A 20,950-nucleotide genomic window follows, 5' to 3' on the forward strand; every position below is an offset into this window, starting at 1 on the left:
TGGGGGTCGTGAGGTCCTTCCGGAGCCGGTCAGCCCCGGCCAGGCGGGGGCGGGACGTGGCGACACCGCCTGGGGCGGGGACACGCCGAGGCACTCGGTGGTGGACAGAGGAGCGGCGGAGGAGCCCGGGAAGAGCTGTCGGACCAGGGCGGTGAAGGTGAGAGACTCTGGAATGGGGTGGGACCGCTGGCATGGGGTAGGACCCCCTCCCACTTTGTGCCCCAGACAACCACTGCCGTTGGGAAGCCTGTGGGGCTGGGGCCACATCCTGTGAGGCAAGGACTCTCTAGTGCTTCAGAGGCAGCTCTGGGATGTGGTGGGGGCAAGAGAAAGTTGCCTTGGCCCATGTTGGGGCCAGGTGTGGGACATGCTGGGGCTTCCTGGTCGCTGGGGTGCCCCAGGAGGGGTGTGAGGAAGGAGCTGCAGACAGGGAAGTAGGAAAAACGTGATCAGCCATAAAACCAATTATTGCACAATGTTTTGGTGGTGTGTGGGTGGGCTGGGAGCTGGTTCCAGGATCCAGTGGTCAGGGTCAGTGATGGCTTTGCTTGTGTGGTAGCCTCGAGAGCAAGTCGGTGTTGGAAGGCAGCCAGACAAGGTTTTCCCATCCCCAAATCTTGAAGCTCATGGGTAGTCACAGGAGGGCTATGTTATTTCTTGGCCCATGGCCACCACTGCTGTCTCTGACACGTCTTGGGGAGCCTGGGAACCGTACTGGCCTGGCTGGATTCTGCTCCATGGCTGGACCTTGTTTACTCCAGCTTCCTGCCCGACTCCTGCCACAGTTCCTTCAGCTGCTGTCAGCCAGAGGAATCTGGCAGTCCCAGAAGGTCCAGCTGCTCTGCTGAGGGGCCACTAACTCTCCCCCTCTTCCAGCTGCGCTGCAAGCCCTCAGCCCTCTCTGAGCACTAGCCAGCACTAGGCTGAGCACCACAGGCAGTAGCAAGGCAGCACAGCCAGGTACCTTTTGGTAACTTCTCCGTGCCTTGTTACACTTGCTGCTGTGTGATGCTGTAGGTTGGTACATGTGGGGCAGCAGGGGCAGGGTGCCATGCAGGGAGATGGAACTACAGGATTCCATGGCAAGGGATCCTTGCTGGCAGCGAGAAAGAGGAGAGTGATCAATTCCTGATTTGGAGATTCACCTACTGCTCTCCCAGCAAAGGGCTGGGTGATGGGTTCATGCCAGGGGTTGGATTCAAGACCTACCAAACCCCTCCTGTGTCACGGTCCCCAAGATGTCATCAACGGGAGCTGCAGATACTCTTTGTTGAGCCAAACCTCTGGCCTGCAGGTAAGAAATTGTTGTTTTGATATGAGAGCATTTTGAAGAGGAGCTCTCCATTGTGCAGTCTTGTAAGGGGTCTGGATCCTTGTGTCTGTGCTGTGGTGTCCAGGGGCACTTGCAGGTGCTGGGGTCAGTGCTTGAGCTGCAGCAGTGGTTGTGTCTCACCGGCCCTTGGTGCTGGCTCACCTCGGGCTGGGTTGGGTGCAGTAGGAGTGGCTGCACACCCTCCCTGACCTGAGCACATGCTGAGCATCCATCGGTCTGTGGAGACCCCCGAAGCGTGATGCCGGCAGGGCCTCTGCCGGAGCACAGCTGGGCTGCAGGGGGGTGCAGGAGCATTTTGCCGGAGGATGAAATCAGCGGGTGTGGCCAGGATTCCTCGGCTCCCGCCGGAGCTGTCTGGTGGCTGATTTATGATGGTGTTATTGCCAGGATCATGGCGTTGCCTCAGCAACCACAATGCAGCCCCCACCATCCCTCGCCTGGGTGGGATGGGGCTGGCTGGGTCTCCCCCATACAGTTGTTAGCCCCAGGCCTGGAGGCAGCAGCGAGGAGCAGTCTCCTCACTTGCCTCTGGCTTTGTGCAGGAGACAGGCTCCCCCTTCCCAGCGGCCCGGCGGAAGAGCCAGTTGTTTACCAGGGTAGAGGGTGTGGGAAGGAGTGAGCACACCCGAAGTGCATTAGCAGATGGGGAGCAAACAGGCAGCCAAGTTGGCTGGAGGCTGCGATGCTCCGCTGTGTGTGCACCCGTTAGCTCGGCCACTCAGGCTTCCTTCCGTGACTCATCCAGCCAGCCACAAGTGGGGATGAGAGGCCGTGCGAGGGGGTGCCATGCACCCGCCTCTGCTGTGCTCTTGCTTCATCCCAGCAAGCCTGATACTGCATGGCATGGCCTGCCAGTCTGTGCTCCTTCACGAGCACGGGCTGAATGCCCATGCCCTGACCATGTCCTGGCCAGCGGCACAGAATGCAGCTCTGGAGTCTGCTCATACCTGATGTGGGGTGAGTCAGAATGTGCTGTGCCCAGATTGGGTCTGGGTGGGCAACAGCAGGTCAGGCAGGGGTGGACCCGCAGAGCACCTCTGCCCGTATGGGCTTGGGGTATGCAGGCCGATTGCAGACTGTGGGCAGTGCCACACAGGGGCTTCCCAGGAGCACGGTGGGGCAGCACGTCCGTGTGCAGCCTGAGCTGCATTAGTAGGGCCCCTGCACCGGTGGAGCTGGGCATCTTCCCAGGTGAGGCTTTTGGCTGTGCCAGGTAAAGAAAGGCGCTTTTGTCTTCCAGGAAGCCAGGGCTGAGTAGGCAGCCCTGCGCGGGGTGCACGAGGACCGTGGGCTGCTCGGTGGTAACCGAGCCCGACCCTTTGGCATTTTCTGCCTTCACCGCTTCCCACGGCGGGAACAAGCGGCGCGTTCTGCAGGCGGCGGCGGGAGAAGAAAGGCTGCCTTGTCTGTCCTAGCAGTGGGGCGCCGGCTGGGGCGGCCACGCTCCCGCCCCGCATTCCTGCACTAGAGCCGGCTGGAGAGGGGCTGACGGCAGGCGTTCCCTGCGTGTTGATGAGACAGGTGAGGGGCTCTGTTTGAGGGCAGTGCTGCGGGACTGGGGACATTGGGAAGTAGTGGGATGCCAGGGTCACCCTCCAGGTCATGGGCAGGTAGGGCTGCTTGTTGAAGTGGGGAGTGTTGGGTGGATAGTTCGGGCAGAATCAGAGACAATCCCCCAAGTGGCCAGGATGGGGGTCCTCCATGGTTCTCACCAGGTCTCACCAGTACAGCCGTGCTGGGAAGGAGTGAGTTAACAGCAGCGCAAGATCCCACCCTGGCCCCGCTCCCTTCCTATAGAGCAGCCTGGCCCCTCCTGGCTTTTCCTTCTTCCTGCACATTGTGACGGGATGTAGGTGTAAGTGAGGGGCAGGGGCTTGGCTGGGCTGCGGGGTCTCCAGACGCTGGGAAGTGCGTGGGGAACATGGGCACCCTGCCATGGAGGGTCCCGCTCGGCACCAGGACCAGGCGGCAGGTAAGACAGAGCCAGGATCCTGCCTCAGCAGCTGGTGAGCACCCATGAACTGCTCTTAGGGTACCTTTTCTCTACACCCCCCTTGCCCCAGCTGAGCTGTCCCCATCGGTGTTGTGGCTGTGGTCCCCATGGAGCCCTTGCTGTGGTGCGACCAGTCCTGATGTTGCAGGAGAAGCCCAGATCCCAGTCCTGGATCCCACGACTGGTGCTTTCCAGCATTTCATTTTTTCCACAGTGTGTAATAGCCGCTCACTCGCCCCCGCAGCTGAGCCCAGTGCTGGCCGAGGCGGGGGTTCCTCTGGGGGCTGGCGGGACAGTGGGAAATGCTGGCGAGAACGTTCCTCCTGGCGGCCCCAGGACCGGCATCTAACGGGGATGGAGCACTTCCTATCTACGCTGCCCGGGAAGGGTTAAGCCCCAGTCAGCTAGTCCAGGGCGGAAGGGAGGGACGTGGGGAACAGCAGACGGTAAATTTAGATCCCCGGAGCATCCTGACATGGCGTGAGTGCTGGGTGATGGAAATTGTTCCTCCTCGAGTTGCCTCCCACTCACATAGAGAATGTGTGGCAGCATGGCTGTTCCATGGGTGGTGGCCCTGCCTGCCGGCCGCAGGCCTGTAAGGCACATGGGCCAGGATACGAAAGACTCATCTGGGCTTGTGCACTATGAGGCTGCTGTCCAGGATGTGCAGGAAAAACACATAAAGGCCGTGCCCAGTGCGGTCACTTGTACTGCCATTCTGTTTCTTCTTGCAGCCCGTGTCCAGTACCGTCCAACATCTCCAAGAAGGCACCATGGAGGCGTCAGGGAGGACCCCCACCAGCCCAACCCACAGAGTCCAGACTATCATCCAGGTGAGCACACAGGATCACAGGACCTCTGCTTTGTGGGAACAGGGGAATCTGGCTAGGAGTCCTCCTCTGCAGCCCACCCTACCACCAGCACTGGCGCTGCCCTCCAGCCTCTCCTCAGTCTCAGCCAATCCTATTTACGGGATCCTCAGCAAAGCCCATTGAGCTAAGCGGCTGGCAGCTCAGATCCTCTTAGATGCAGCCCAAACCCCACGGATCTCCAGCTCCTGGGGCAGCTTGCCTCTGCTTCTCAGGATAGGTAGCACAGGCAGAAGGGCCCTCCTCTCCTTCTCATGCTGCTGGACAGCCCTGCTGCCATGTAGCTGTGCCTGGGCATTGACCCTGGCTATGTGGCCATTTTGGAGCAGCTCAGCCAGGTGGGCAATGCAGAGGAGTGGGCTGCAGCTGCAGGAGCTGTGAGCATCCCTCCCTGTTCTACAGAACAGCCCCCTGGACCTGATCGACATGGGCAAGGGGCTCAAAGTCCAGACGGAGAAGCCACATTTGGTGAGCCTGGGCAGCGGTCGGCTCAGCACTGCCATCACACTCCTGCCCCTGGAGGAAGGTGAGTGCCAAGGGGTCTCCACGGGTACGCTGGTGGCAGAGACACTGAGACGCCCTCTCTGCTGGCAGGGAGGACCACCATTGGCACGGCTGCGACAGACATCGTCCTGCAGGGCCCCGGGCTGGTGCCCCAGCACTGCTACATCGAGAATGTGCGAGGGATGCTCACCCTGCACCCCTGTGGCAACGCCTGTGCCATCGATGGCGTGCCACTCCAGCAGCCCATGCACCTCACCCAAGGTAGGAACAGGCTGTGCTTCACTGGTGCCTTTGCCTGTGGAGTTGTCCTGTTGAGTATTTGGGTGTTTGAGGAGACATGCAGTAACTGCATATCCTAGCTGGCATACTCCCGGCCTCTGTGCTCTGCGGTGGGAACCTGTCAGGTCCTGGCACAGTTTGAGAGCTGGCTTTGCTGTGGGGTGGGAAGGGAGAGACCCGGGGAGGCTTTGAAGAACAGCGGAGATGATGAGCCAACTTTGGGAAGGGAGATGATAGAGGAAAACACCTTGGGTGTCCTCCCGACGGACGGCTGCCGGGACATGGCTGGTCTGCCTGCGTGGCCACAGGGCTCGGACCCGGCCGGCCCCCCCATGACCGCTCCCAGGGAGCGTGGACAAAGCCTCAGGCCCTTCCCACGCGATCCCCGCCCCGCCAGAGCTCGTGTCTCGCTTCCCGGGGAGGACCCTCGGGCGGGGCGGGTGAGGCCCGGCCCCCGCCCCTCCCGGGGGCGGTGCGGCGCTGCCCGGGCGGCGGCGGCGGCGGCGAGGGCGAGGTGAGTGCGGGGCTGCGGACCACGCGTGTCCGCGCCGGGCGGGGGGGTTCGCTCCCTTTCCCCACAGAGCCATGATGCCCCCGCAGGCGCTGCGGCCCCCGCACCTGCCCCGTCCCTCCCGGGAAGGAGGGTCCCACCCGCGGCGTCCCCGCGGGGGACAATGGGAGCCACGTGGCCGCGGGAGGAGGCTCCGGCCCCCGGAGCCTGCCAGGTCCTGCCAGTCCCACAGAGGGCAGCGAGGGCCATGGTGGGCTGCGGGGTGCGGGCGGGGGTCAGCCGGGTTGCCCGTCCTCCTGTCCCCAGGGGCAGGCAGGGACAGCATCTGCGCAACGCCGCAGCGGGATGAACTGCGTGGCTGTGAGTTTGTGGTGCAGTTTGGTGATGACTCGCTTTGCTGGGGCAACCTGTGGCTCCACTGGTGCTGGCAGTGGCGAAGGCACAGGGCAATGATGTGTCTCTCCGGGAGACTGACTGGGCGTCGGCTCTGCCCGGCAGCAGGATGGGTGAGCAGCCCTCCGTCCTGCCCTGGTGCTCAGACAGGGGAGCCAGGCCCCCGCGACGGCGATGGCAGTCAGTCTGTACTGTCTCTCGCTCGTCTTGCTGCGAGCTGGGCTGACGGGTGCTCCAAAAAACTCGTCCCCTCCGGCGAGGGATTTTCAGCAGCGGCTGTTGGTACGGAGCGAGCCTCTTCCCAGAGCCCTGGCAGGCGCTTCAAAGTGGGGTGTGTCAGCAGCAACCCGCCTTCAAGCCGCCTGATGCTCCCCGCTGCCAGCACATGCCTCCCCAGCAGCAGGGGCAGCAGGTGAACGACAGCGAGCGCCCACGGCTCCACTCCCCTTCCTGAGCTGCCTTCCTTCTCAGGGCTGCTCAGCAGTCTTGCCCCAAGAGGGCTGCTGCTTTGGGCCAAGAAGAGACGCTTTGCAAGCAGGGACAGGATCTGTCTTGTCTGCAGCTGGCAGCCACGCAAGCCCTGGAGTGCAGCCAACTCCCCCGCAGCCCCCGGCGGGGACCCCAGCTGTGCCTGCGCCTGAGATGCGCTGCCGGCAGCTGCCAGAGTGACCTGGATTTCAGCCTCCCCCTAAGCCTCTGCTGACAGCAGGAGCCTGCTCTCTTCCCGAGGGCACATCTTAGAGCCAGCAATGCCCGACTGCCTCCCTGCACTCTCCAGCACCACTGATACTGCCAGCTAGCAGCTGAACCCTCTCTCCTCTCTCCCAAGGGTGTACCATCTGCCTGGGCCAGGCCACCTTCCTCCGCTTCAACCATCCTGCTGAGGCCAAGTGGATTAAGAGCATGATCCCAGCGGGGGGCAGAAGTCCATCGGCTCTCTATGGGCTACCAGCAAGTAGGTGATCTCCCCCTTGTCCCAGGTGGGGCAGGGCAAATGCTGAGGTGGTCCCTGACCCATGCCATCAGCCTTCCCAGTGCCCAGTGTTCTCCCAGCCCTGTCGTGTTGCACTCAGGATGGGGGCTCACACCCGGCTGTGGTGTGCCATTCATCAGCTCAGCATGGTAGGGCAGCTGCACTGGTATTTGTTAATGATTAATATCAGCTCGAAGAGGTTGACTGTGGGGGCACTGAGGCATGGCTTTCACTTCTGCCCAGCCTGGCCATGGCAGAGCCATTGTCCATTGGAGCCCCCCATTTCCTGAAAGCGGGTGTTTATGTGCTGGGACTGTGAAGGCCATTCTTCTGGCTGCTGTCCTTCATCTCATGAGCTTATCTTGCTGCGTCTGCCTCTCTGTGGGGCAGTGGGCCAGGTGCCAGTACCATGCCCAGTTCCTGGGAATGTCCAAATCTCTTGGGCTGGTAGCCCGTATCCCTGCCCCAACCAGCACACCCTGGCACGGGGAGAGGAGCTTGGCTGCCTTCCCGTGCCACGTGTGTGTTGGGAAGGCAGCATGCCTGCAGCTGGGGGACGGGAGGAGGGACACAGGGAGGTGCTGTGGCCGAGGAGCGTCACGCAACCACGCAGCATCCCGTGTGGGCCTTGCATGGTTGCTCTGTGCCACGCGAGACTGGCTGGGATCACACTGCCAGGGCTGCGGTGCATCTCTCAGGCACTAAGGCAGCGCCAGCTGCCGTGGGGGAGCTGCTGGGTGCCAGGGGTGACGCAGCCTGGGTGGCACGCTGCCCTGGCTGGACTCCATGCCTGCTGCGATTCGCTAGTCCCCTGAGTGACAGGCACATCGGTGCTGCGCAGGGAGGACAGGGCAACCCAGGCAGGAGCACCCTGGCTGGGGTGTGGGGAGGCTGCGGGCAATGTGGTGGTGGGTCCGGACGCGCTGCAGGTCAGCAGCTTTTGGCTATTGCATCTCTGGCCTCTTGCTGGGAAGCCAGAGTGTGCAGGGGGCAAGTGGTGGGTGCTGGTGGGTGGTTCGGGCAGCTGCTCTCCAGGGAGTGGAGTAGGGAGCTGCGGCGCAGGGAGGGTGGCTTGGCTGTCTTCTCAGGTTTCTGTCTCCTGGGTGATGGGGCTAGCGGGATTCCAGCCTCCTCCTTGTCCCAGCTCCCCAGCTGGAATGGGAAAGGGTGGCAGCAGGGTGCAGGCAGCTCAGGGGCTGTGACCCAGCCCTAAGTCTGCATGGAAGAATGATGCTAGGCTGCCCTGTAGCCCCCAGCGCGGGCAAGGGCTGCAGTGGAGTCACACCACACTGATGCCTGCTCCTTTGTTTCCCTGCAGAATCTGAGGCCCTGGTGAATGGTGGCCACCAGCTGTCAGAGCGTGAGTGTCAGAGCCACAGCTCCCTTGTCAGCTCCATTGAGAAGGACCTGCAGGACATCATGGACTCGCTGGTGCTGGAGGAGTCGGCATCCCGCAGCATTCAGAAGCCGTCTGCCTGTGGCCGATCCCCCCTCTCCCCTGTGGTGAATGGGGGTGGGCGCTGCCTCCTGTCCCCTCCACCTAGCCCTGGGGCCGCCTCAGGGGGCTCAAGCTATGAGAACTTCTCTCCCCTCTCCTCTCCAGCCAGCAGCAGTAGCTACACCAGCCCCTCACTCAGCAGCCAAGAGCAGGGCCCAGCTGTGCCGCCCCCTCTCCCACTTCGCTCCTCCAGCTACAACCACACTGTCCAACCACCCACTCTGCCTAGCGGGGCTTCTAGTGAGCCCTGGCCAGCTGAGAGGCTCGGGGACCACCGGGTGGGCAGCCCCCGGCTGACGCCCAGGATGGTGCCACGGCCGCGGGTGGCCCTGCAGGAGCGGCCCCCTAGTCCCTTCCGGGAGCCACGGGACTCTCTGGCCCCCAGCCGCCAGCCCAGCAGCAGGGCAGTCCCAGAGGCCCGGCTGCAGCCCCCTGAGAGCCCACGGGTGGCCCGGAGGAACACTGAGAGCATGCGGGAGCTGCCTCCCCTGAGTCCCTCCTTGTCACGCCGGGCTGCCAGCCCCCGGGTGGCCCCTGACACCCCGTCCTCACAGCCCCGGCTGGGCAGGGAAGTGCCTGGCAGTCCCCGTACCAGGCGCAAGGGCCCAGAGGAATCGAAAGGTGCTGGGAGTCCCTCACCCCCATTGCTGGCAGAGAACCCCACACGCCGTCCCAGTTTCACTACTTGCCTGAGCCCAACGTACGGGCTGGGCTCTCCAGCTGTGCCCTCGCCCCGGCAGAGCCCCCGCACCCCCAGGAAGCCTTTAGGGGACTCACGGCTGCCAGCAGGGTCACGGGAGCGCAAGAACAGCATCACTGAGATCAGTGACAATGAGGATGAGTTGCTGGAGTACCATCGGCGGCAGCGGCAGGAGCGAGTTCGGGAGCAGGAGATGGAACGCCTGGTGAGCCTTGGGGCTGGGGGGGGACACATTTGAGTGTGGGACTCTCTTTGCAAATACCTGTTATCCTTTGCTGCTTTGAAACCTGAACCTTTGCCTCTTGGGGATTTGCCACAGCTGCCAGGCTGCCAGCTGATCCAGGAGGATTATGGCCAGGAGCAGCCATCGGTGCTCAGCAGCTCTCTGGGAATACAAAGCCCCCAAGTCACAGTAGCCTGTGGAAGCTGGTGGGGCTGGCATGGCCCCAGGGCTACTGGCCAAATGGTGGTGCCCTTGCCATCTCCACATCTTGTCCATCCCTGCCAGGGCGCATCTGCTGGTGGTGCCATGGCTCTGTGGACATTGCATCTATATTTAGGGCTGATGGAGTTTTTATGGAATTGGCATCTGCTTGGATGAGGTTTGCCATGTCTCTGCCAGTCCTGCAGGCCGAGCCGCCAGGGCCATGTTTGCTCAGCCCTGACTCACCCCTGGCGCAGGCAGCCTGAGTCACTGCCTGGAAATAGCGGAGGCGCTCGGCAGCCGGCACTGCCGCCTGTAATTAGTCTGTCTCAAGCTCCCAGCACATCGCGTGCCTGGCTCTGCTGTGGGGTTGAGCTGGCTGCATTGTGCTTTGAAATGTTGCCTGCCCATCCCAGCGTGCGGGCCTGTATTCTGCTCTTGCCACAGCACATGCTGGATGGGAACCGTTCTTCCTCACAGGAGCGGCAGCGCCTGGAGACCATCCTGAACCTCTGTGCTGAGTACACCAAGACAGGTGGCACTGAGCCAGGTGATGTGCACAGGCTCCTGGCTGGTGACACGGATGCTGGCCAGTGGGTCCCCAGGGGTGCCATGGCTCTGGGCCATGCTGTTGAAGAGCTGCAGCAGAGGGAGAGCCTGGAGAGATCAGATGAGGAGAACCTGAAGGAGGAGTGCAGCAGCACTGAGAGTACCCACCACGAGGTAAGGGAACAGCTGTGCCATTCTGTTACCATGCTATTCTGCACAGTGCCATGCCAATCAGCCCTCTCCACAGCATGAGAAGCTGACAGGCCCCCGGGCCAAGGAGGCGCAGCGACTGGAGGAGGAGCGTGCCGCTGTTCTCGGACACCTGGACCAGCTGAAGGGCCGTGTCAAGGAGCTGGAGCAGCAGCTGCAGGAGACATCACGAGAGGTGAGGGGTCAGGGGACACTGCTGAGTCCCCTGCTGTTTGCAGCACTAAATCCTAAGGGTATGAGCTAGATCCAGCTAGAGCAGCAGTCCTGACATCCCTTTGCTTGTTCAGGCAGAGATGGAGCGGGCGCTACTGCAGGGTGAGCGGGAATCGGAGGTGCTGCGGCTGCGGCAGGAGCAGGAAGCAGCGCAGCAGGTGCAGGAGAAGCTCTCCAGCCTGGACGCCAGCATCCGCAAGGAGCGGGACAAGGTGGGCCCAGTGGCAGGTTCCCATTTGCTGTGCCATACCCTCCCTGACACTGACAGCCAGTGCTGCAATGCCTCATGCTGCTGCGTTCCACTGCGGATGTGTTCTCCAGAGCCTGGGCTCTGCAGAAGCTTAGGGGAATAGCCCCTGTGGTTTGTGTTGTGGGGGAATCTGTCTGTCTGTCTGGGTTGGTCAAACAGCCCTGTTGGAGGAGAACACAGCCAATGCTCAGGAAGCATTTTGGCTGCTGCCTGTTGCTCTGACAGGGAGACTGTGGTGTGAGGCTTTCCAGTTGGCTGCTGCCTGTGGTGGGCAGTGCTGAAGCAGAGGCCTTGCCACTCCTCATTACCTGCCCTTGCTAGGGAACTGGATGTTGCAGCAAGTCACATCACTACGCTGCACCTTCATGTGTGATCCAGCTGTTGCTGTAGTTTTCTTGCTGGAGTTGGCTGGGAAACCACTACAGGTGTTCAACTTGGTGGCTTTAGGAGGGGGTCCTGGCCCCCTTCCCCCTGATGTTGCCTGTGGTACAGTTACTGCCTGATGCTGCATGTGTGGAAGGTTTGTCCCAGCTGTTAGTTGCTGGCTATCCCACAGCCTTGCAGGCAGTGTGGCATGGCCTTGTTGTTGGGATAGCTGCTGGGATCCAGTTCCTGGCTGCCTGAGGCCATTGTCTCTATGCAGCCTATGCCAAGGTCCCACCAGCAGCTCTGTGCCACCGTGATGTGGCATCAGCGTCCCTTGGGGTCTGGCCAGCCCCATGACTGTAGGTGCCAGGGCTGTTGGGGTGCCTGTGGCCTCACAGAGTGGCCATTGCTGCCTGCCAGCAGTGCTCCTACAGCATTTGAGGGTTTTGTTCTGGTTTTGGTCTTCCAGCCCTTTGTAGGCATCTTCTGTAGCCAAGGACAGCCTCGTGCAGAGCCAGGAGAGGAGTGCAGGGAAAGCCCTCTCCCAGCCTCTCTGATGACCTAACTGCCCCTTTCCTAACCCATCTGCACTACTTGCACTAACAGTGCCTGCTCTGAACTCTGTCATCCCCTCTGACATCTCTGCATGTCCAGGAGTCCCCAGGCAATCCACAGCTCCTCTCCTGGGGCACTTGCCTGTAGCAGCCTTGCCTCCCTGCCAGCATGTCCCCTTACAGCCCTTTTCATGATGTCCCATCGCTGTATGGAGCACAAGGTTCCTTGCAGCAAGCATTTCTTAATGCCAAGCCCCCATATGGTAGTGTCAGATGTGTGAGAGATGGTTCTCCTATGCCAGTCCCATGTTGCTGGCCCCATTTTACTTCTCTTGTGCCTGGGCCCCTCATCTTGGCTCAAGGGTCAGCTCTGCTGTTGACTCATCATAGCCTGAGTACCTCTTGCTGGACCACATCCTCCTGTTTTCACAGCTGCCCCATGAGCAACCTTCTCCTTCTAATGGATGAGGGTGGTCCATGCCCTCAGTCTGCATTCAGGACCTGCAGTTCCTAACTGGCAGCAGTTAACAAAACCAGTTTGTGTTTATTGTGATGCAGCTGTGTGCGGGATTGGGATGACTTGAACCATGCTGTCAGCATTGATCTTTTTGCTGCCTGCAAGTTTGTTTCTGGAAACACAAAGCAGAGGTCAAGGGTTGGCTGTAACCCCTCTAACACTGCTTGGCCCCAGCTCCTGTGTCTCTTGATCTCCCTGTAGCTGCCATGATGCTCCATCTCCTGAGCTACTCTGTCTCCAGCTGAGCCTCTCTCTAACTCACAGCTTCTGCATGGCGCCCATTTGAGAAGTGTGTTTTCTTTCTTCTTTCTTTCCCCCTCTCTTTTTTTTTTTTTTGTTTTGTCTTGTCTTGTTCTCCCCTGATTCAGGAAAGGGCAAAGGTTGATGCTGAAAGGAAGGAGCTAGAGCAACTCCAGGCGCTTTACCATGAGTCGAAGAGCCACCTTGATAAGTGCCCTGAGTCAATGCGGGAGCAATTGCAGGAGCAGATGCGAAGGGTCAGTGTCTCCCCCCACCCCTCCCGGACCATGGCCCACCTCCCTCCGCTCCAGCTTAGGCCAGCTCTTCCCTGCCAGCCGGGGCTGCGCTGGGAACATCGCACCCAGGCTGGAGCTGGCTGGCAGCGGGCACCATCGTCCTGGTAAGCTTGCCGCTCGCCCAGGCCCGGGGCATGAGACTGGCTGGGCAGAGCTCTTCGGGACCGGGCAAGGCACAGGCATGGACCCCACCCTGCAGGGGAGGGCAGGCTGGGGAGCCCTGGGGGCTGCTGCAACTTCATCTGGCTGCCTCCAGCTATTTCCTGAGAATGTTCATTTACACAGTGATGTTGATCTATGTTACTGCTTGTCCTCAGCATTTTTTCCTATTACCTGGTATTTTCTGGAAGTGGTTGACTTCCCCCAGCCCATGGCTAGTGCCTGCCCAGATAAACTCACATTGCCACAGCCTACTCCAGCCAGGCACTCACGTTCTGGATGAGGGGCTGGTGCATAGCGGGCAGGGGGGCCATGGAGTGGTCTCTGTGTGTGGGAGCCCTCAGGAGCCGGCACATCAGTGCTGTGTCACTGCCTGTCCATCTCATGGAGCAGGGTGAAACAGATCCCTGTGGGGTGCTGCCACGTGCTGTCGGTGCATGAAGGCTGGAAGGACATGCAGGAGTCTGTCCAGCACGGTGCTTGTCTGTGGGTGCTTTGCGGCCTGTAGGCTTGGTGACACAGTGTTGTGTGTTGGTGGTTACACCTGTTTTGCTACCTATCAGGGCATGGCTTTAGCCCACATGTGGTTCAGCAGGGGCAGCTGGTCTCTGAGGGCTGGTGAAGCCCCTGGCTGTGGCAAGCTCATTTCGTGGGGGTGACTTCTCTGTCCTGGGTGCCTCTATTGCCTTCTTCTGATGGCAGACACTCCTGTCAGTATCTCTTGTGTTTCTGGTGCCCAGCAGAAGGCGAAACTGCCTGTCTGCCCACATCAGGCACAGGGGACAGGCTTGGCTACCAGCTCTGGTTCCTGGCCAGCACCAGTAGGATGTGGAGGCATGGCAGGAGGTTTTGCTCTGGGAGACCTGCCTGTAGGATGCAGACTGATCCACTCACAGTGCTCTTGTGTATTCAAAGGAGGCAGAGGCACTAGAGACGGAGGCCAAGCTGTTTGAGGACCTGGAGTTCCAGCAGCTGGAGCGAGAGAGCCACCTCGAAGAGGAGCGTGAGGCACGAGGCCAGCAGCTCCTGCAGAGCCGGGCTGAGTGCCACCGTAACATTGCCCGCAGGAAGGTAGGGATGGAGGAGCAGTTGTGGCTGGGCTGTGCCCCGTGGGTCTGGCATGGCCAGGCTGCATCCCGTGGCTCAGCAGCAGCCAGCTCATCTCTGCTGCCTGCTCCCCAGGAGCGGGTGGCTGCCCTGGATGCCCAGGCTGCCCAGATTCGGCTTCAGAGTGCCCAGGAGGCTGAGCGCCTGGCCAGAGAGCGGAGCAGCGTCCTGCAGCTCCTGCAGAAGGTAATGCCATGGTTGTGTGCTCCTGAGGGTGCTCGAGGCAGGGGACAAGATCATGCCAGCTCTTGGCAGGTTTCTGGCAGGCAGGGTGAGCTTGGGCAGTGACTGGCCAAGGGGTGCCAGTAACTATCAGCTGCCTCTGACCTGTGACCCCATGTGCAGGAGAAGGAGAAGCTCGTGTCTCTGGAGAGGAGATACCAGCTCGTCACAGGTGGCAGGAGCTTCCCAAAAATGTCCTCGGCTCTCCGAGAGGTAAGTGGCTAGAGGAGGCTGTGGTGCTTTGAGCTGCTCTCCTGAGCTGCTGATGCCAGTGAAGGCAAGCCTTGTGCTCCACCAGCTTTGCTCTGTAGCATTTCCTGTGTTCCTGAGTACCTTCTGACCAGGTGCTTTCAGCTGCTCAGATTCTCTCCATGGCTTCAGAGGTTGGGAGGGAGGAAGGGAAATGCAACAGAGCAGCTCATGGAACAGGACTGCCTAGGGTCCCATCCTTGCTGGAGAGCAAGCATGGGGATGTCTTGGTGCTGGTCCAGGGGACTTACAGGTGGAAGTGAGTTGCCCTATTACCCTACTTGTGGTTTTGAGTGGGGAACCAGAACCATGATGCCCTCAGGGGCTGTGGTGCTGCCTGACCTGCTGCTGGTAAGAGGCACAAGATGTCAGAGTCCCCTTGTGCCTGCCTGCAGTGGGACTCCTGCTACTGCCACCTTGCTATCTCTGCCCACCTTGCCTACATGATCTTTACCCTTCAACAGGAGACCCTCCATATCTCAGAACCTTATGAGCTGTTGGAGGGAACTAAGCCCCTGAGTCCCCTGCCAGCAGCAGCTGCCTCCTTAGCTTCTGCCACCTACTCCTTCCCCAAGGCACAAGAGGTAACTAACTAGAGGAACTAGCTGCATGTGCTTGCTCACCCCTCCTTGGCCAAGATCCCTTTTGTGGACTGATATCACCCCTAGGCAGCAGGGCAGCCCCGCAGCAGCATGGCTGGAGCATTTATCACATAGCTGTCTGGCAGCTGTGGTCATTAACACTGTCCTTGAGTCCAGTTGCTCTCCTGAGCCCACCAGGCATCCCAGTTCCTGCTGCTGCCCTCTGTTTTAATCCTGCTGCAGTGGTGTAAGGCACAGGCTTCCCTCTTGCTCACTGCCTGCCATCTGGCTGGGCACCTCCTGACATCATCCTTTAGGGTCCTGCTAGTCTGGCTTTCCCACCATAAGAGCAAGTCCTCAGCTTTAGCATGTTGGTTCAGAAAGGACGAGGAAGTGGATTTTAAGCTGGCTCAGCACAGCTTGAGGTGCCTCATCCAGTGCTGCTGCACTAGGGAGGACTTGTGGCCAGCCTGAGGCATCCCTGCCCGTTGAGGCACTCAGCAAAGCTACACTGAAGGCTGGAGCCAGATGGATGCCAGCATACCCAGCCCAGCTTGGTGCATGTGCTGCACCCTAGAGACACCATGGGCATCAGGGCAGGGCTGGGGAGGCAGTGCTGGGGCATGAATGCACAGGGAGGTTTGCTCCCACTATGCAGTCAGTGCCATGGTGCCAGCACACGGGTCTAACTCTTCTCCTTCTCCCTTGCCATGGATTTCTAGGAGTACATGAGGCTGTCTGACGTTTTCAGGTTCTACAGTAATGCACATGGCCCCAGCCTGGACACTAAAGCTTCTGCTGCTGCCCCTGCTGCCGCTCAGCGCTCTTTCTTGCTTGCTGTAGCTCCCACAGCCGATGAGGTACCTGCCCCAGAGCATGCTCGGGTTTGCTCCCTTGGGTTGCCCGCTGCATCCCAGGCAGGGAGGGAGCTGTGGCCTCCCTGTGTGCCACGTCTGTCTGGGGTCAGGACACTTTTCTGGCTGCAGCTGACTGGGGAACAGAGGCTCAAACTGCCCAGTCTCCTTGCTGGGGTGCACTTCTTGCCTGCTCTGGATGTAGTGGCAGGGTTTGGGAGCAGTGGGTGTCCAGCAGTGGAAGGGGTGACGCTCTGTCTGTTGGATGCAGTCCTGGTCACTTGTCTGAAGTGAGAAGGATGCAGAGCAGGCCTGACCCAGTGCCCAGCACCAGGGTGGCTGCAGCACCAACAGCTTTTTCTCCCAGGACAAGGCACCTTCCTATGGGGGTTGGAGCTGCCTGCTCGTTCCTCTGTGCCTGCTTGCCCTAGCTCTTACCCTGGTTTAATCTGCTTCTCTCTGCCCAGTATGTGACCGTTGAGCAACTCTCGGGTATCCTGGGCAGCCTCCACACCCCTGCTGCTTCCCCACTGGGCTGTACCCCTCCGGCTCCTTCATCCTCAGGCTGTGCTCTTCCTCTTCCTCCTCTTCCATCTCTCCCTTCTCCCTTCATCTCTGCAGAGGTTGGTGCCCTGTTTCCTTCTCTTTGGCCCCTTGCACTCTCCCTGGGAGGTGATGGAGATGCACCGGAAGGGATGAGCTGCAGATGGAACTGAGCAGCAGCTCGGGGTCTTGACAGTCCCCACACCCTTGGCTGTCCTGCCTGCTGCTCCACTGCCCCCAGGGCAGGGGTTCTTTGTGCTTGATCAGTTCTCACATTCTCTTGGACAGCAAATGGCTCCTACAGCTGCTGGGACTTAGCCAGGGGAGTGCACAGGATCCCCAGGGGTCGGCATATTAAATTCTGGGGGAATGGTGGAGGCACAGGCAGGGATGCTTCAACCTCTTCTCTGTGCATCTGTCCCTCTTGCTGCATTTGTCCTTCATCCTTTCTCACTCAGCCTCTCTCTCCAGATGGAGCAGCAGCTGTTGGGAGGCCCTGTGTGTCTCCCGGCTCTTGATTTAGAGAAGTGGTACCAGGAGCTTATGGCTGATTTTGAGACCTCCTCTTCCTCTGTCTCTCCTCCTTCTTCCCCTCCTCCACTTCCAGCTAAAGTTCACTCCTCTCACAAGGCTCTCCAGGTAATCCTGGCTCCCTGCTGCCGAGGCTCAGGCTTTGGGGCCACTGGTTGTGGCAAAAGTGGGGCAATGTGGGGATGTTCCTATGGACCCTGTACCCTGAGTGCTGCCGGGGCCCTGGCTGCCACAGCAGGCAAAGGCAGAGTAGACCTGTGGCCTACGATAGGCAATCTCTGCCTCCTCTTGGCCTGCATCCCTGCCAGGATGGCACCGACACAGAGCAGGATCTGGGGAGCCATCTGTCCAGGGGGACTTTAGCAGTTGTCCCATGTCTCTTTCACATCTGTGTCTCTGTGCTCAGGTCTATCGTGCAAAAACAGAGGGTGGTGCTGGTGTCCTCACCTCTCAGATGAAGAGTGGGACCCCTTCGTCCTCACAGCTCAACCTCTCCGTGCTGGAGCGCAGCCCCTCACCCAAGGTATGGCTGCCAGGGGGACCCAGGCACCCTGGCCATGGCTCACATGTGTCTAGTGCCAGCCCCCATCCCCATCCTTGCAGCTGACCACCTGCTGTCCTGCCCAGGGCCCCCCAAGCCCGGCGGGCAGCCTGTCCCGCAACCTGGTGGCCACGCTGCAGGACATTGAGACCAAGCGCCAGCTGGCCCTGCAGCAGAAGGGTGAGCTCTGTCTCTGTGTCTTGACTCTGTGGGGAGGTGGGACTTCGGGAGATGCTATCCCTGCTGCCACTTGGACAATGGAGAGGGGAGCCTGGCCAAGGGTGGCAATAGCAGCAGTGCTCTGGCAGGATGTGGTGCCTCTCTCATGGTCTCTTGCTTTTCCCCCTTCTCTTTCCTCCTGACCCCTCCACCTGATGCCCATCTCCAGCCAAGCTGCTCCCAGCAGAGCCCTTGCAGCCGGGCAATCTACCAGGTAGAGACATGGGGTGATTTGGACTGCCTAGAGCAGCCCAGAGGCAGCAGCATGGCTGTTTGCTGGCACCTTCTGCCATACATAAGAGGGGCATGATCAGTCCAGGACCCCAGGTGCATCTCAGCATCTGCTTTGACACAACCTTGTGCATTCCTAACCCGCTAATGCTTTGCCTAGCTTGTTCCAGCCAGCCTGGCACATGTGCCCCCGTGCTCCTGCCCAGACAGATTGTGGTGCTTGCCAGAGAGTTGTGACAGCAGCTCCCACCTCTGCCCCTACCGTACCCTCATGGCTCCAGCAGTGCCTGTAGTGTCTTCTGCCTATGCCATCCCTTTGCCCAACATGATGTGACTCTGTTTGTGGCACATTTAACTTGACGTTGTCATCTTCCCATGGCACAGGTCGGCAGGTGATTGAGGAGCAGAAACGGCGGCTCGCAGAGCTTAAGCAGAAAGCAGCTGCTGAGGCGCAGTCCCAGTGGGAAGCCCTGCACGGGCAGCCGCCTTTCCCCACTGCCTTCCCCCGGCTCGTGCACCACTCCATCCTCCACCACCACCGTCCCCATGGTGCCGGGCCCCGGGCTGAGGAGCTGGACCATGCATACGACACGCTCAGCCTGGAGAGCTCGGACAGCATGGAGACCAGCATCTCCATTGGCAACAACTCTGTGTGCTCACCTGACATCTCCAGGTAACCCTGGGGCCAGCTCATATGGCCGGGGGACAGCCTGCTCTGCTGATGCTACTGGGTCAAGGTCCTTCCTGCTGGGGCAGCAGCTGTGGCTGTTTTGCAGTGCCAGTGGGATGGAGACAGGGAAGATTGAGGAGATGGAGAAGATGCTGAGGGAGGCACACGAGGAGAAGTCGCGGTTGATGGAGTCCCGGGTGAGTGACAGCACCAGCACCATGGCTGGATGGCAAGCAGGTCTTCAGTCTTTGGGGCTGAGTGCCTGTGCATGCTGGCAGGAGCGGGAAATGGAGCTGCGCCAACAGGCGCTGGAGGATGAGCGCTGGCGCCGGGAGCAGCTGGAACGCCGTCTGCAGGATGAGACTGTGCGGCGGCAGAAGCTGGTGGAGAAGGAAGTCAAATTGCGGGAGAAGCACTTCTCACAGGTGTGAGACAGGCTGCCATTCCCCTCTCCAAGCCTGGACAGTGAGGCACACCCAGCTTGCTACTGATGTCCCATCTTGCAGCAGGGGGGACATGGCTCTTGTCACCATTGGTGGGCTTTGCAGGGCTGTGTTGCTTTTCCAGGCTCGTCCCCTGACACGGTACCTCCCCATCCGTAAGGAGGATTTCAACCTGCGGCTGCACATCGAGTCCTCAGGCCACAACGTTGACACCTGCTACCACATAATCCTGACAGAGAAGATGTGCAAGGGCTACCTGGTCAAGATGGGTGGGAAGATCAAATCTTGGAAGAAGCGCTGGTTTGTCTTTGACCGCATGAAGCGCACCCTTTCATACTACGTGGGTGAGTCCCTATGCTGCCTGGCGTCCCCCCACCCATGGCATCACTCAGAGTCAACAACAGGTCCCTCTCTTGGGCAGATAAACATGAGACAAAGCTGAAGGGTGTTATCTACTTCCAAGCCATTGAAGAGGTTTACTATGACCACCTCCGCAGTGCTGCAAAGGTGAGAGCTGGGTGTTGCCACTGCTCCGGTGTCTGCTGGGAGCCCCTGTGGGTATCCCCATTCTCCTGCACTGTCCTCTGTCACACTGGTAGGAGGTAGTAGGGCAGTGTGTGCCAGGGATGCTCCTGGAATGGTCCATGGCCCCTGATGGTGCCAGCTTCAGGGCGCCAAGGGCAGGACCCCAGTGCTGGGCTTTGTGGGGGGAAAAGGAGGGGATTACTTCTGCTCAGAGGGGAACAGAGTGCTGATTTAATCCTCCCCTCCAGAGCCCAAACCCTGCGCTCACTTTCTGTGTGAAGACCCATGACCGACTCTACTACATGGTGGCACCATCAGCCGAGGCCATGCGCATCTGGATGGATGTCATTGTCACTGGGGCAGAGGGCTATACCCAGTTCATGAACTGAGAGGGGTGCTGTGCACCCCAGATCCACCACCTGGATGGACTTCTGAGCATGCCAAGCAGTGAGGAGCTCCTGAGGGGACCATGGTCCCTGCTCTGCCTCATGCCAAGGGCTGTGCACACCAAGGTTGTGTGGACCTGCATTGGGCCCAGCTGGGTAGTACTGAGTGTTGCCTGTTCAGGCAAGGGAATAAGGTTTTTTTATGTTCATTTTTTAAAAACAAACTTTATTGGAACAATGTCAAAGTGCTGAAAAGTAAAAAGCTGCCAAAGACCTGCTGGGGCCCGAACCTTGGGGAGGTGCTAGTTTTGGAGCTGATGCTGGTAGCTGCTGCTGTAGTGTTCCACGGAAGGAAACCGTGAGGCCAGGCCATGCAGCCCCCTGACCCTGTGCGGCCAGGACCTCCCACGGGGGTAGGCTCAGACCTCTCTTTGGAAACCTTTTGTAATTTCGGATCGTTGTCCCCCCTGGGCCGGGGCCAGATGGGGGATTGCGGTATGGACTGCCCGGTTTCAGCATTTTGTGAACCAGGCTGTCCCTTCTGTGTGGCCTCTGCACTGGCAGCACGTCACAGGCACACCGGAGTCTGCCCATGCACTGGAGGGACGGACAGGGGGCACTGGGCAGGGGCCCCTAGGAGCTCACCGGGAGCGGGCTGGAGGGCACGGCATCGTGCTCGAGAGACTGTGGGGACCGCAGAAAGGTGCAGGAGGCACCAGCGAGAAGAGCCCGGAACATCGGGACGGGGAGAGGCCAATGGGGGGGGGCGGGCTGAGGGCGAAGGAGGGAAGGGGCTGGGGATGTGCCGGACCCGCCTGAGCCCACGCGAGCCGTGCCGAACCTGAGTTAAGCCAGAACCGGGAGCGAACCGAGCCGGGCCAGGGCGGGCTCTGGGGGCGTGGCGTACAAGGAGGCGTGGCTCGGTGGGGGCCTGGCCGCGAGGCGCCTCTCGGCCGCCAGGGGGCGCACACGGTGCAGGCGCATCGCACGTGGCTCAGTTGCCGTGAGGCGCGCGCG

At 60.3% G+C, this 20,950-nt stretch overlaps 1 protein-coding gene across 21 annotated transcripts; it reads left to right on the forward strand.

Moving 5' to 3' along the window:
* Nucleotides 1-24: 24 nt before the first annotated feature.
* On the forward strand, nucleotides 25-20,206 carry PHLDB1 (pleckstrin homology like domain family B member 1). Of its 21 annotated transcripts, none has more exons than XM_058856904.1 (27): nucleotides 25-157; nucleotides 2,574-2,854; nucleotides 4,061-4,159; nucleotides 4,598-4,721; nucleotides 4,790-4,960; nucleotides 6,712-6,837; nucleotides 8,174-9,258; nucleotides 9,958-10,200; nucleotides 10,274-10,411; nucleotides 10,524-10,661; nucleotides 12,505-12,633; nucleotides 13,747-13,902; nucleotides 14,014-14,124; nucleotides 14,284-14,373; nucleotides 14,874-14,993; nucleotides 15,713-15,850; nucleotides 16,312-16,467; nucleotides 16,859-17,026; nucleotides 17,325-17,441; nucleotides 17,522-17,639; nucleotides 17,848-17,892; nucleotides 18,294-18,582; nucleotides 18,686-18,776; nucleotides 18,858-19,004; nucleotides 19,147-19,366; nucleotides 19,444-19,529; nucleotides 19,796-20,206. In XM_058856904.1, exons 2-27 carry the CDS (start codon nucleotides 2,846-2,848, stop codon nucleotides 19,934-19,936), a joined length of 4,455 nt encoding a protein of 1,484 aa, XP_058712887.1. In that variant the 5' UTR covers nucleotides 25-157; nucleotides 2,574-2,845; the 3' UTR covers nucleotides 19,937-20,206. The 21 variants fall into 21 exon arrangements, with proteins under 21 accessions (XP_058712887.1, XP_058712890.1, XP_058712886.1 ...); XM_058856903.1 differs by lacking the exon at nucleotides 25-157 and adding an exon at nucleotides 185-2,290; XM_058856907.1 differs by lacking the exon at nucleotides 2,574-2,854 and having other exon boundaries at nucleotides 65-157.
* Nucleotides 20,207-20,950: the final 744 nt, after the last annotated feature.

This window comes from Poecile atricapillus, chromosome 25 (assembly GCF_030490865.1).
Source record: "Poecile atricapillus isolate bPoeAtr1 chromosome 25, bPoeAtr1.hap1, whole genome shotgun sequence".
Lineage (NCBI taxonomy): Eukaryota > Metazoa > Chordata > Aves > Passeriformes > Paridae > Poecile > Poecile atricapillus.